Genomic DNA, 15,470 nt, shown 5'->3' on the forward strand with positions numbered 1-15,470 from the left:
GCTTAATGACTTTTTAAGTCATGAAGCATTTATCCCTTGGATAAAACAAATGGAGTGGAAACCATAATAGGGTGTGTGATATTTGCTTCTTTTGAAAAGTTTTCTTTTGTCTGAATGCCTTATGATAATTCATATTTGCTGAATGTTATGTTGTTATAATAATGTTAATACCATAATAGTGTTAGGTAGACTGAAAATGACAGTATCTTGAATCTACCAAACAAGACACATGTAACCAAGGCCCATACATTCTGTGCACCTCAAACAAATAACATTATCTCTGGCAAATGAGGTCTTTAGCACAATTTTTGCACTGTAGTTGATTTATTATGTTTCATCTTTCAGTCAGAAACAAGGAGATGTGTAAGGACAACACGAGTCTCCTTTAACAAGGAGCTACCAGCTTTGACTAAATCACCAGTCAGTTAAAAGATGTTTAAAAGGGTTGACTACTTCCCAATGACTGTTTACAACCTGATACACTAATGTGAGACGTTTGCCAACTATCACCAATGATTAGGGTGAAAGGGTATATTGGGGTTTTGGTGCTAATTTGACAATGGGGCAAGACTGAAGTAGGATTACATCAGCATTGATGTTACTGCAGGCTTGTGGGTAGGATTATTCCTCTCATCTCAGATATTAGTTTACCAGTGAGACAGGATATTAAAGGTGGCAGATATTTTTGCCAAGCAACCACTTAAAATTAAGGACATAAATGTAGTGGTGTCTGTGCATAAGGGGGAGATGGAAACCATAATTTAAAAATCTATTCGATAATCACTGTGGCAACAAAGTTGGGTTAAGGAAAAGAAAGGATGGCATTTATATAAAATTCAGAGGATGGAGGGAATGCAACTGGGAGATGGACAGAAGAGGAGAGAAGTTATACTTATATGTTTACATATTGGACATACTAGGTTGAATAATTCCCTGTTCAAAATTAATATGCACGACACTGGCATCTGTAGGGCATGCACTTGTCAAGGAACAACACCGTATATATTGTTTGAATGCATTTCCTATGAAGTGCAAAGGAAACTCTAATTGCTAAATTGAGATCTTTGGGACAGGCACAGTTTAACATTGAATGTTTATTAAGATATCACTGTCTTTGTAATGTCTATAAATGTGTATTTGACTTTCTGAAAAGCATTAGACTTTGATATATTTTGAGTTGGGGGGGGGGTGCTTGAAATTTAGTGGCATACCTCCTGTCTCTTTGCTCCACACCCCAACTCTGTAGGTGGCAGCAAGGCACCTTAAGCTGGTCTGCCAACCATCATTAAACTTTACAAGAAGGATCACTGAAATGTCACCCTCTGCCAGATTTCCTACTGGGTTGCATTTCTGCTGCACAAAGAGCAGGAGATCCTACAAAAATAGACATGCAGTATTTATCAAGAACCACCTTGATAAAAGAGGACCCACCATTTCTCAGGTAAGCACGTGTTTGGCACAGCTTTGTGGGCCAAAGGGCCTGTATCGTCCTGTAGGTTTTCTATGTTTCTATCTGGCTTACAGGACAGTTGTTTAATTCCTTGCAAATGCCAATCCATATACATTTAGGCAGAATTCATCAACGTTGGATGGAGTCACCCTAGAACTTCACTTGGTCCTTGCCCCCTTTAAGAGCAATGCCACAGGGCATTTTCAACGTTCAAAGTAAAGTTACTATCGAACTTGCCACCACATACTACCCTGAGATTCATTTTCTTGCAGGCATTCACGGTAGAACAGAGAAATGCAAAAGAATCAATGTGAAACCACACACAAATGAGACTGACAATTGATGTGCAAAAGAAGACAAACTGTGTGAATGCAAAAAAAAAGTCATAAATAATACTGAGAACAGGAGTTGTCAAGCCCTTGAAATTTTATCCGAACATGTTCAGAGCTCGGTCTGCAGTCTAGATATCTACCTAAATATATTTTTACCTCTGTAAATATTAATCACGCTGTTTGGTGGACTAGTGCTGCTGTATTTACCAACACGCGAATGATATTCAGAATATGGAAGAGCTATATCCACACGTACACGTACTGTTGTTTCTCTCCCATTCTACCTGTCGCCCTACCGGACCGACTCCCGCCGGAGGGCTGCTGTTACCTATTTGATCGTGCACTCGGTGACGACGTTTCAAACTCTTGGTGGCTTTGCAGTGCTAGCTGGGAGTCGCCCTATTACAACTGTTAGAGCTGGATAAATGCCGCTCCCAGTCCCGCAGCGATTAGTTTAAGGAACAATTGACTAAATATGTTGTTTTCAATGGGCGTTAGTTTCGCTCAAATCCAATCTACGGCACCCTACACGTGACATATTTGTAATAGACGAAAGGGGTAAGTGTTAGGTTCCTTGGGTAATGTCACTGAAAGGGTATAATCGTATAAACAGCATAACTGTCCCGCTGTCTTCTGCATGTTTCTGTTTTTTTTAAGTATATATACAACAGTTACAAGTTTATAGATTTCCGTTCATCGAGATTCAGGTCTGATGTCGCCACTGGTGGCAGAACGGGACTTTTTTTTAAAAAAGCTTGTTTTTTTTTCCGGGAAACTCTTATCTGAACAGTGCTAAATATTTCCGTGTCTTTCCGATCTGATAAAATGCCTTATTATCTGTCAATGAATCAGATGTCAAATCAATAATTAGCAATTATTAAATTGCTCCGTTGATCTTGGGAGATCTAAACTGCGAGGAAAAATAAATGTTCAATGTGTAGGAATATTAAAAATCTTCAATTAGCTAGTTCACTACGCAAAGGGGGCAGCGTCCTCGATCTGTTGCCCATTCAACTCGAATCAGACCATTACTCACGTCTAATGTTATCTCCAACACGCTCACCCTAGCATTGTTACAGAAGTTTGCCCCACAGATATAACGCTTCCTTCAACCCGCCTAGATACCTCCTGGCTGCCCTGGTCCTTATCCCAGATTACGAATGTGGACCCCTACTCTCGACCCCGCCCTCTCCCCCACGGCTCGGCATCAGACACAGACACCGAGACATAGCAGCAGGCTCAGGGCCAGACGTGGACTCAGACATCCATTGACAGCCCCGCCCCCAGCCCCAGACACCCCCAGGTGAAAACATGTAAGAAACGCAGAAATCCGCCACACATCTGACCCACCCAGTAACCTCAATCGGAAAGTGGCGAGAGCCGGATTATTTTCACAGGAGACTTGTCGAGGGACTGATGTGAAAGGGCGCACACGTTGGAAAAACTCGGGCAAACCCGGTCGAAAGAGGAAGGAAGATTGCGCTTTCGCTCATCTGACACTTCCAGCCCTGGAGACCAGCCGACTTTCTCTCCCAGACACCGTGAGAGGCCACTAGCGCCAAGTCTGATCCCGCTGCCAATCTCAGCCCAGGTTGTCAACTGAAATAAGACTGAATAACTGCGGAAGCAGGGTCTCCGGTCACGGAGACAAGGGGGAAACTGTGGGCAGACCCTCGTAAGCGTCCGCTGCTCCACATCTGCCATTTTACAAGCGCCCAGGACCTGATGCTGTTGGAATTAACAGGTTGTTGGAAGTGAGCAGCTCCGGGGTGGTTGGTGCGTGCGGACTGCGGACCCAGTGAACGCGTCCTGCCCGGATCTGTGGATGATTCTGAACCTGACCTGTTTGTGCAAGTGATCGCTTTGTCCCTTCTCCAGTAACTTGATCCGGGTTTTTTTTTTGGTCAAACCAGAGAAACAGGAATACAAACTAATCTTCCCTGGGAGGGGGATTTGGTTGAAGCCCGACCTCCGCATGATAAGCTCCGTGTGTGTCTCATCTTACCGGGGACGCAAGTCAGGCAACAAAGCTCCATCTAAACCATGTCTGAAGGAAGAAATGGGCAAGGGGGAGGACAGCGAGAGAATTACCATCAACGTTGGTGGCACAAGGCATGAGACGTACAAAAGTACCCTGCAAACGCTGCCGGGGACCCGGCTAGCGGGACTCGCTGACCCCGGCGCCCAGTGCAACTTTGACTTCGATGCCAAGTCCAGCCAGTTCTTCTTTGACCGCCACCCGGGCATTTTCGCCTATGTGCTGAATTACTACCGCACGGGCAAGCTGCACTGCCCGGCCGATGTGTGCGGACCCCTGTTCGAGGAAGAGTTGGCTTTCTGGGGACTGGACGAGACCGACGTGGAGCCCTGTTGCTGGATGACTTACAGGCAGCACCGAGATGCCGAGGAGGCGCTGGACATCTTCGAGCCGACGGACGGCACTTGCAACAGCGCAGAGAGGGAAGACGACGCCGAGCCCGACCTGGACTCGGGCCGCATCCTGGGACTGGAAGCTTGCAACCACAGCCGTTCCACTCTTGCCAACTGCTGGAAGAGATGGCAGCCCAAAATGTGGGCACTCTTCGAAGACCCTTACTCCTCTCGAGCGGCAAGGGTAAGCAGCAGATTAGACACCTGCTAGTCAGTTTCAGCATCTTCTAACCAATGTTTCATGAACACTTCCCCCCCCCCCGCCAGATCCACAATGAATATATTCAGAAATCTGCACGTTTACATTAAATAAAAATAACGCATAAAATATTTTAAGAGCTCTAGCCGCTAAAGTCAAACCGCAGGTTCAATAGAGCAATTATTTATATTTTTAAATAGTTCAAGTTATCTGAATATGACAATATAAAGTGAGGGCTTTGGGCTTTCAAACTCCCAGATCGACCGCCCTCGCGCCGAAGAATTCGTCTGACTAGTTAGTCTGAAATAGGTAATACTTTCACTTGCATTATTATAAAATGCTAATATGTTAAACATTTCCCGTGACGGGGGACTCGATATGAAGCAACACCGCTTGTCTGGTAGAAAATTGCAGAGTTTAGCGGAGTAGCAATGAATCCCATTTCCAGTTCTTGCGGTATTTTAACCATTATTTTGCTGTCTTCTGACTAAAAGCGGATAAGGTGCGCGCAAAAAAGACTGGTACGTGGGTACATGCACGCCCGCACGCATGCACACCAGGCAGCAGGGCTAGTTTGGTGACGATATAATGGAGACAGGGAATAGATTCTGCACAACTGTTGCATAGAAGCGACCTCCCTGTTTCCATTAAGATTCGCCTCCGGAGGCAAGCGTGTAAGTATTATCACAAATTAACCAAAGTAAAAGGATTAAAATAGAATCAGACGCAGATAAAAGCCCGCTGGTTTGAAAGCAAAGATAGAGCGACCTATTTACCAGAACAAAGTGATGAACAAGAACACATGTTAAGAACAAATTTAATCACATCAAGCTCAGAGCATTAGCTGTTAAGGTATAATGTTAATGGATAATTTTTCTTTTGCTTGTATGTTTACAATCCTTTTGTATTGCTTTCATTATTGCACTTATGTGGTGTCTGTTTAATTGGAGTCAAGTTTGTGGGCGTACAAAACAGGCCATAAAGTGAGAAAAGATGAAATATGAAAGTAAGCTAGTCAATAATATAAAAGAGGAAACAAAAAGTTTTCTTTTCAGGTAGATAAGGAGTAAGGGAGAGGTGAGAGTGGATATCGAACTGCTGGAAAATTAAGCCGGGGAGGTAGTAATGGGGGTCAAAGAAATGGCAAACAAACTAAATTTTGTGTCAACCTTCACTATGGAAAACACTATCAAAATGCCAGAACTGAGAGAGTGTGTGGGGCAGAAGTGCTACTACTAAAGAGAAGGTGCTTGGGAATCTGAAAAATCCAAAGGTATGTAGGTTACCTGGATCAGGTACTACATACTACAGGGTTCTGAAGGAGGCTGCTGAAGAGATTGTCGAAGCATTATTGATTTTTTCAAGAATCACCCGATTCTGGAATGTTTTTGGAGGACTGGGAAATTGTAAAAGTCACTCCACTCCTTAAGATGTGAAGAAAACAAAATAAAATAAATCATAGGCCAGTTAGCTGACTTCAATGGTTGGAAAGATGTCGGAGTCTATTAATAAGGTTGAGGTTTCAGGGTATTTGGGAAGCACATGTTAAAGTAGGCCAAAGTCAGCATGGTTTCCTTAATTGGAAATATTATCTGACAAATCTGTTGGAATTCTTTGAGGAAGTAACAAGTAGGATAGACAAAAGAGAGTTGGTGGATGCTGTTTGTTTGGATTTTCAGAAGGCCTTTGACAAGGTGCCACACATGAAGCTTCTTAACAAGAGCCCGTGGTATTACAGGAACGACACTAGCATGGATAGAAGATTGGGTGACTACCAGGACACAAAGAGTAGGAATAAAGGGGGTCTTTTCTGGTTGGCTGCTGGTGACTAATGATGTTCTGCAGGGGTCACTTTTTCATATTATATGTCAATGATTGGATGAAGGCTTTGTGGTCAAATTTGTTAACGATACAAAGACAGGTGGAGGTGTAGATAGTGTTGAGGAAGCAGGGTGTCTGCAGATGGACTTGAACAGAAAGGGCAAACTAGTGGTAGATGGAATATAATGTATGGAAGTGTGTATTATTTTTGAAATAAGAACATTCAAAATCAGAGGTGCAAGGGGTGTTGGGAGTCCATGTGTAGGGTTCCCTAAAGGTTAACTTGCAGATAAGGAAGGCAAATGCAATGTTAGCATTCATTTCAAGAGGACTAGAATACAAAAGCAAGGATATAATGCCGAGGCTTTTTAAGGCATTGGTCAGATCACACTTCAAGTATTGTGAGCAGTTTTGGGCCACTTATCTAAGAAAAATGTGCTGGTATTGAGGGTCTAGAGGGGGTTCACAAGGATTATTCCAGGAATGAAAGGGTTAACAGATGAGGAGTGTTAGATGGTTCTGGGCCTGTACTTGCTGGAGTTTAGAAGAATGAGGGATCTCACTGAAACTTTATTGAATACTGAAAACCCTAGATAGCGGATGTGGAGGGGATGCTTCCTTTTACTCTGTGAGTCTAGGACCAGAGGCCACACCCTCAGAAAAGAGAGACATCCATTTAGAACTGAGATGAGGAAAAATGTCTTTAGCCAAAGGGTGGTGAATCTGTGGAATTCATTGCCACAAGTGGGTGTGCAGGGCAAGTCATTGGGTATATTTAAGGAGGATGTTCTTGATTAATCAGGGTGTCAAAGGTTAGAGGGAAAAGGCAGGAGAATGGGTGTGAGAGCAATAATAATTCAACCATGATGGAATGGCAAAGCAGACTCAATGAGCTACATGGCTTAATTCTGCTCCTATGTCTAATGGCCTTATGATATAGGTGGAGAGGGTCAGTAACTTTAAATTCCTGGGTGTCGCTATCTCAGAGGACCTGGCCTGGGCCATCATATAATTTGAAAGAAAGCACAACAGCCCTCTACTTCCTCGGGAGTCTGTGGAGATTCGGCATGTCATCAAATTCCTTAGCAAACCTCTATAGATATGTGGTGGAAAAGTGTGCTGGCTGGTATAGGAGCACCAATGCCTTTGGGTGGAAAATCCCACAAAGGGTAGTAGATTCAGCCCAGCACTTCACAGGTAAAACCATCCCAAAACCATTGACCACATCTAAATGAAATGTTGTCATTGGAAAACAACATCCACCATCAGAGATCCTCACCATCCAGGCATGCTCTATCCTCACTGCTGCCATTAGTTAGAAGGTACACGAGCCCCAGGACTCACACAGCCAGCTTCAGTTAATACCCCTCAACCATCAGGCTCTTGAAGAAAGGAAGATAACTGCACTCATTTTACTTCTGGTTTTCCCATAAACAATAGTCCCAATTTAGGAACTCTTTGTTATAGTATTTCAAGCTCTCATTATTTATTGCCATTTATTTATATTCACATTAGCACAGTTTGTTTTTCATTGATCCTGTTTATAGCTACTGTTCTATAAATTTAAGTGTGCCCACAAGTAAGGAATCTAGGGTTGTATGTGGTGACATTTATGTACTCTGATAATAAATATTTCTTAAAACTTTGAACTTTTGAACTTCACCGTGCAAGTGAAAATTGGTGGATATTGAAGAAGGCACCTCCTGTTTATATTGTGAATTGTGCCTATCACCTTTCAGGTTCACATTAAAATATGGATGGGCCAATTTTCTAACAGATTGGCCACTTTCAGGTAAATCAAATTGGCGTGCTTCTTTGAGGAGATCAAAGAGGAACTAACTGTCTGCAAGGATGACAACAAAAAAAATGGGGGTTGTAGAGAATAAGGAGCCTGATTAAAAATCAAGACAGTAGAAGGCACACCCAGAAAATGGGAGTAATGCAAGGATGAAGTAAAAGAGGCAAATGTTGGAAAAGTTTAGCATGTAAACAAAGCTGCAGGAAGTGTCAAAGTTTACTTGGACATGTCTGTCAGAGGGATGGCATGGATAAAACAAAAGCAGCCTTGCTCCTCCATGTGAGCATTGCCTGGTAATACCTTGATTAAATAGAGGCAATTAGGAAGTGTTCCTTCCCCTAGTCAGAACATAAAAGTCCATGCTAGAGACGATGAAATTCATCTTAATTTCCTGCACCCGAATAACACTGAGGGTAAATTTCATTCCTATACTCATCATTTTCCAAGCTTTCTGTCTAGTGCCCACTGCATAAAGAGAGAAAAACAGCTGGGATCCCTGCTCTTCTCATTTTCTAATGATCCTTGGTTTAGAGAAAAAGGAAATCCACTTGGTTCCTAAACTTGATCACTACCACGGAATTGGATGAAGAAGAAATGAACCAAGGTTCCTTACCCAGTCATGGCCCAATCATTCCACCAGGTCAGAGAGCAGAGAAATTACTCGTAATTATTCAGTGAACCCAGTTCAAGAACCATATAAAATCGACTAGCATAATGTTCAGTTGATGCTCCTCAATATACAGCAGCTCTATGACTCTGGGTTAGAAGGAAGAGAAATCAACAGGAGCTCCTGCTCATTATTATTGTTAGACAGAATTGTGACCAGCCAGGGTCACTGTAATGGATCATCGCCCTTTCTATCCTTTAGTTAGAGAAGAGAAATCAGTGACTGTTGGATAAGAAAACTGGAGACTAATCTAAGGTTCCAGCCACTGAGCACAGCCTTGTGCCAAGATTCCTCTCAGTCCATGAACTGAATTAGAGAAAGATCCACATCCTTCTTGTTCCCCTGGTTTAGAATCAGAAGAGATCAAAAGAGTATTCCAATGTCTGGTTATTACTCTGAGTGCCAAGTTATGAAGAGAAGAAAGGGGCCAGAGTTTTATACTCCTTATTGTTATAATGATCCATTTTTCATATAATTGTAAAGAGAATGGAATACAAAGGACTTATCTTTTTAAGGCTAAACTGGACATTGGTGGGTCAACACCCAAAGCTTTGTCTCCATGAAGGAGAGATATAATTGTATTTGAAATAGTTCAAAGAAGTGAGTCAATTGTTTCCAGGGATCAATTGTTTAATGAAGAAACTATTGAGCAAATTGGACCCATACACATTGGTGTCTGTAAATATGGGAGTTACAACAGAGAAGATTATGAGGGAGAAACAGGCAATGTATTGAGAGGATGTTTTTCCGTAAATGAGAATCTAGAATGGGAAAGGTAGTTTCAAATATAGTTAAAAATAGAGATGAGAAGGAATTTCTCAGAGGGCCAAGGATCTTTGGAATTCTGTAGAGATGTGCAAAGTCATTAAAATGTTCAAGGCAGAGATGGATTTTTGAGTTGTAAAGGAATAATAAGGATCAGTCAGAAAGTACAATTGTGATCAAGATCAGACCAGCAAAGAACTTATTGAATGGTAGAGTGGCCTTAAGGGGCTATATACTTTTGTATACTATATACTTAGGGGCTATATACTTTATCCCAACTCTAATGATGTTTATCTGGTCCTTGGCTTGGAAAATGTAAATTAGCCATTGTTCCTGCACCTGATGGCAGACTAGTGACTCTTGTGAATTAGTGTGGAAATCTTTCATGGTTCCTTCTTATCATCACTGCAGATTTATCCTTGGTTAAATGAAAAGGAAAACCAGTCAGGAATCTTGCAGCTGGTCACTATCCTGTGATCCCTGGATTGGGAAGTGAGCCCAGATTCTCCTGATCACTATTTTATCCAGATTTCCTGTTTCTGATCTCCATGTTAGAAGAGATTAGCTGACAAAGTTTCCACTCCTGATAAAAGTCCAGAGACTACTATAGGGAAGTGACATTTTGGACATATCTATAGATTATGGTTACACTTGACATAGCTTTCCATTAACCGAGCCAAGTTAAGGAGGGAAAAAAGATCATGCAAAAGGTACACCCCTCCTGAAACAGTCAAAATGAAATATAAACTAGAAGGCTGAACAAAGGTTACCTCGTGGTAAGTGTAGTAACAGGAGTGATCATTGTGAATTGAGAGAAACAAGAGAAAAACAGTGAACACTGAGCTTTATTCTGATTAACTTACTGTAGCTCTCCGCTGCTTATACTCTTCACCCAGCACCCATGATGAGGGATGTGCCTTGTTGAACTGAGCAACCATTTATTAATTGCCTCTTGTTACAAGACAGGTTAAATAGGTCACATAATTTACCTAATGGAATACACAATCTAGAATGGATCTAGGATTGATCCTAATTACCTGCTTTCAGACTGAACTTCTTTAGAGGTGACTTGACAGTAGTCTTTAAAGTTAAAGGTTTGATGGGAAGTGTGGAGAAGATTATTTGAGCGCCTCCACACCATCTGCCATAAGCAAGACTTCCCAGTGGCCAAACATTTTAATTCCGATCCCCATTCTTGTGCCGACATGTCGATTCATGGCTCCTCTTGTGCGAAGATGAGGCCACTCTCAGGGTGGAAGAGCAACACCTAATATTCCATCTTGTTGGCATGAATATTGGTTTCTCCTTCCAGTGAGCAAATTCCACCTTACTGCTTCTCAGCTGCCTGTTATTTCCACCCCTGGCTCCTCTCCTCCTTCCCTTCTTCTATTGTCCTCTCTCCTCTCCTATCAGATTCATTCTTCTCCAGCCCTTGACCTTTCCTACCCACCTGGCTTTGCCTGTCATCTTCCAGCTAGCCTCCTTCCCCTCCTTCACCTTTATACTTTGGCACCTTCCTGCTTCTTTCTCAGTCCTGAAGAGGGGTCTTGGCTTGAAATGTTGGCTGTTTACTCTTTTCCATCGATGCTGCCTGGCCTGCTGAGTTCCTCCATCATTTTGTGCACATTGCTTTCGATTTCGAGCATCTGCAGACTTTTGAAGATTATTCTTGATTCCTGCATGGAGAAAAACTCATCATTCAACTCAATCATTCATCATTCAACATCATTTAACTGCATCTTCACCCGTATCTTCAGGGTTGCAACAAGCCGTCAATTATAATGGGGCCGCCTGTCTGATGCTGCAGAACTTTACCAGCCAGAATACAAGCTGTTGTGTCTCTTCCAAGCAAGATAGTTAATATTACATCCACCTGTCAAGAAAGGAAATATTTCTTTCCTCAGAGAGATTTTAGAATGTGATTATATTACCACAGAAAATAGTTGAAGATAAAAGCATATTTCCTTTCCTAAAAAATATTACAGGAGAGAAAAGGGAGTGAAAAGATGTACTGTAAGGCAGGGAAGAAGAGGATGGAGTGTGGAGTTCAGTCACTGACACAGACTACCTGGATTAATTACCTTGTTTCTGTGCTCTAATATTCATTGCACCTTGGGTTACTACAGGGGAATGGCCAGTGCTTGTGGAAATGTTTTGAAAGGGAGATGGATTTTAGAAGGTAAGTGGCCGTATCCTAATTAAAAGAAAATGCTGTAGGAAAATTGTAGTATTTCAGGTAACCCGATGATTTCCAACAAAAGCAGTCAAAGCTAAAGGGATCAGCTGTAAAGGACAAAAGCCAATTTAAAGACTCTACTCAGCCAGAACAGAATGCTTAGTGTTCATGAAATTGTTCACACCTCAGGAAATTATTCTGACTGCCAGTCGTTGAGCAGCAAGCTGCTGGGATCACAGTGGCAAGGTATATTTTTGGGCCTGAATGCACTGGTACATAACTGCTCTGTGAGATTCCTTCACACAGACATTTACTCACATCTGCATCAAACAGAAGCATTGAGCAATATAGTGAAGTATTTTTCAGGAATTTGCTTTTGTTGGAAAACAAGCCCTGTGCTCCCTAGAGCAGGCTAGGTACGGGCATAACTGGCATGGGAAAATCTGCAGATGCCAGAAATCCAAAGCAACACACTCAAAATGCTGGAGGAACTCAGGAGGTTAAGCTGCATCCGTGAAAAAGAGTAAATAGATGCTGAGTAACGACTATACAGAGTCCTAATGAAGGGTCCCAGCCCAAAACATTGACTGTTTACTCTTTTCCATAGATGCTGCACATCTATGTGTTGCACAGGCATAATAGAGGATGCTGCATTAACTGCAGGTTAAAAACATACTATTCATGTAGCTTTAAAATATAAATGTTTTTAAGTTTATTCCTTTTTATTTGATAAACCATGGTGAGTTTAGGCAGATAATTACAAGATACTGGATGCTGCTCTAGGCAACCAGGAAAGAAGTGAGAAGCATTTCCCCTCAAGTTCTGGGAAAGAAACGCAAGAAAAGTTGTCTGGATTTGAACACAGAACTGAATAACAACAGGGAGATCAGGAAAAGTGCCGAAAGTTTAAGAGCAGAATAAAGGATAAAATGGAGAGTAGGTGTTTGGGAGATACAGGCAGAAAAGCAGTTGTGAGTTCATGTAGTGAGAGAACACCTGGATCTTTATTCAATGCAAACATGGATTGATGTTAGGACCCAAGAGGGCTAATCTAATGTGTGACTGCGCTCAACGTCAGTTACGATTTTGCCACCTCAGCAAATTAGTGTTTATCATCTAACGAGAGAGCATCACATGTACACAGAATATATGAACGTTGCAGCTATCCCAACTGTATCTCGGTATGCAACAATTATCAGAGCTTTTTTCTATTCGGGATCCTGAACCAGGCTGGATTTATGACTCTTCTGCGACTGAAATCCTCTGGAGAATAAGTTCGTTGGCTCTTACCAACAGTTAAAAGAGCTGTACGTACAGTGCTACACCTTCTTAAAGTGGAAAATTGGTTTATTATTGTCACATATACCAAGATATAATAACAATCTTTGCCTGCCATCCACATCAGTGCATTGAGCTGGTACAAAGGAAAATAGTAAAAGAAAGCTGAATAAAGTGTTACATTTATAGCCTTGGTTTTTTTCCAATAATATAGTACACAATCTCATTTCAACCAGATGACTATTACAATTTTGGGACTGTCACACTTTTAAATACAGTATTTACCTCCAAGAGAAACTCTGCAGATGCTGGAAATCCAAAGCATCACACACAAAATGCCGGAGGAACTCAGCAGGTCAGGTGGCATCCATGGAGATGAACAGACAGTCAACATTTTGGGCTGAGACCCTTTTTCAGGTCCTGAAATGTCAACTGTTTGCTTATTTCCATGGGTTCTGCCTGACACACTGAGTTCCTCCAGCATTTTGTGTGTGTTCCAGTGTTGACCAGTTTCTATCTTAGCTGCTGTCTATTGGTTTATAAAAAGTAATGTATTAGATATGGGCATCCCAAGCAATGCTATCTTTTATTGTCTTTTTTTATGGCACTTGGAAAGAGGATAGTAAGCCATTTTCTTGCATTTCAACAGTCTTTCATCATTTCAAGATTTGGGCTTTGCAATGAACTGGTTATTGGTGAGTAAGTACCACTTGGTTGTGCTATTGACTATAATTTCCATCATTTTGTTAATGGTTGAGAGTAGATTAGTGGGGCAGAAATTCGCCGTATTTTATTGGTCTTGATTTTTGTAGGCTATACGACATAGGAGCAGAATTAGGCCATCTGGCCCATTGAGTCTGGTCTGCCATTCAGTCATGGCTGATCCTTTTTTCTATTTCCTCCTCCACCCCAGTTCCTGGCCTTCTCCCCAAAACCTTTGTTGTCATATCCAATCAAGAATCTATCAATCTCTGCCTTAAATGCGTCATATGACCTGATCTCCACAGCTGCATGTGGCAATAAATTCCACAAATTCACCACTCTTTGGTTATAGAAATTTCTCTGCATTTCTGTTTTGAAAGGATGCCCTTCTATCCTGAGGTTGTGCCCTTTTGTCCCAGACCCTCCCACCATGGGAAACATCCTTACCACATCTACTCTGTCTAGGCCTTTTAACATTCAAAAGGTTTCAATGAAATTCCCCCTCATCCCTCTGAAATCCCGTGAGTACTGACACAGAGCTATCAATCATTCCTTGTATGATAACCTGTATTCCTGGAATCATGCTTCTGAACGTCCTCCAGATCCTCTCCAATGCTAGCACAACTTTTCTAAGATGAGGGACCCAAAACTGTTCTCAAGTTGAGGCCTCACCAGTGCCTTATAAAGCCTCAGCATCACATCCTTGCTCTTGTATTCTAAACCACTTGAAGGGAATGCTCACATGGCATTTGCCTTCCTCACCACCGACTCAGCCTGCAAGTTAACCTTCAGGGTGTTCTACACAAGGACTCCCAAGTCCCGCTGCATCTCAGATTCCTGGATTTTCTCCCGGACATACCAGCATAATTTCCCTCAGTGACTGGTAGATACCATAATCACCGTCACATTAGGAAAATCCTGATGGTAGTTCTGGAATGCATGCTGAAAGGAAGATATCAGCTGGAATATTGACTGGTTTCAAAACTTTTGTTCTATCCGGCACTCTCAGCCTTTTCTTCACAAAATATGAAGTGAATGGGATTGACTAAAGACTGGCTTCTGTGATTGTGGGGATATCATTGCAGGGCCCAGCAGATCATTTACCTGGCAGTTTTTCTAAAGTATAAATGCATTCCCCTTGTTGTTTTGCTTTACTGTTACATTGTAATGAAAGGGGGCAGTGAGTATTCATGTCAACCAAGTTCTCTGCCTCCATAAAGTCAAGCTGTTTTATATCTAACTGACTCATGCTTTGACAACCCTTTAAACATTGACATGTTTGGTGAAAGGCTTTTGAGTTCCTTTTATGTTCATTGCTAATCTGACAGCATTTCCACGCCTGACCATTCATTCTCTGCAGCTTTTTCTTTCCATAAGACATAGAAGTATAAGTAGGCCATTCGGCCCATTGAGTCTTCTCGGCCATTTGATCATGGCTGATTTATTTTCCCTTTCCCTTTCCCTTTCAACCCCATTCTCCTGCCTTATCCCCATAATCTTTGATACCAATATTAATCAAGAACCTCTCACCCTCTGCTTTGTCAAAATACATATATATCACCATATACAATTCTGAGATTCATTTTCTTGTGGGCATACTCAACAAATGTCTAGAATAGTAATTATAAGTCTATCAGACTGCCACACTTGTGCAAATGCAGATATAAATAAATAGCAATAAATAATGAGAATATGAGATGAATGGCCCTTGAAAGTGAGTTCATTGTTTACTGGAACATTTCAATGATGGGGCAAGTGAAGTTGAATGAAGTTATTCCCTTTTGTTCAAGAGCCTGGTGGTTGAAGGGTAATAACTGTTTTTGAACCTGGGAGTGTGTATTTTATTTTAGGA

General features: G+C 41.8%; 1 protein-coding gene across 1 annotated transcript in view; it reads left to right on the forward strand.

Moving 5' to 3' along the window:
* The first annotated feature begins 3,109 nt into the window (after window positions 1-3,109).
* The window catches only part of kcnc4 (potassium voltage-gated channel, Shaw-related subfamily, member 4), a 61,299-nt gene continuing 48,938 nt past the window's right edge, over window positions 3,110-15,470 (forward strand). Inside the window, exon 1 of the mRNA XM_059950378.1 lies at window positions 3,110-4,396. Within this exon, the coding sequence (XP_059806361.1) occupies window positions 3,758-4,396 (639 nt within the window). The 5' untranslated portion in view covers window positions 3,110-3,757. The remainder of the gene's footprint in view (window positions 4,397-15,470) is intronic.

This window comes from Hypanus sabinus, chromosome 25 (genome assembly GCF_030144855.1).
Source record: "Hypanus sabinus isolate sHypSab1 chromosome 25, sHypSab1.hap1, whole genome shotgun sequence".
Taxonomy (NCBI): domain Eukaryota; kingdom Metazoa; phylum Chordata; class Chondrichthyes; order Myliobatiformes; family Dasyatidae; genus Hypanus; species Hypanus sabinus.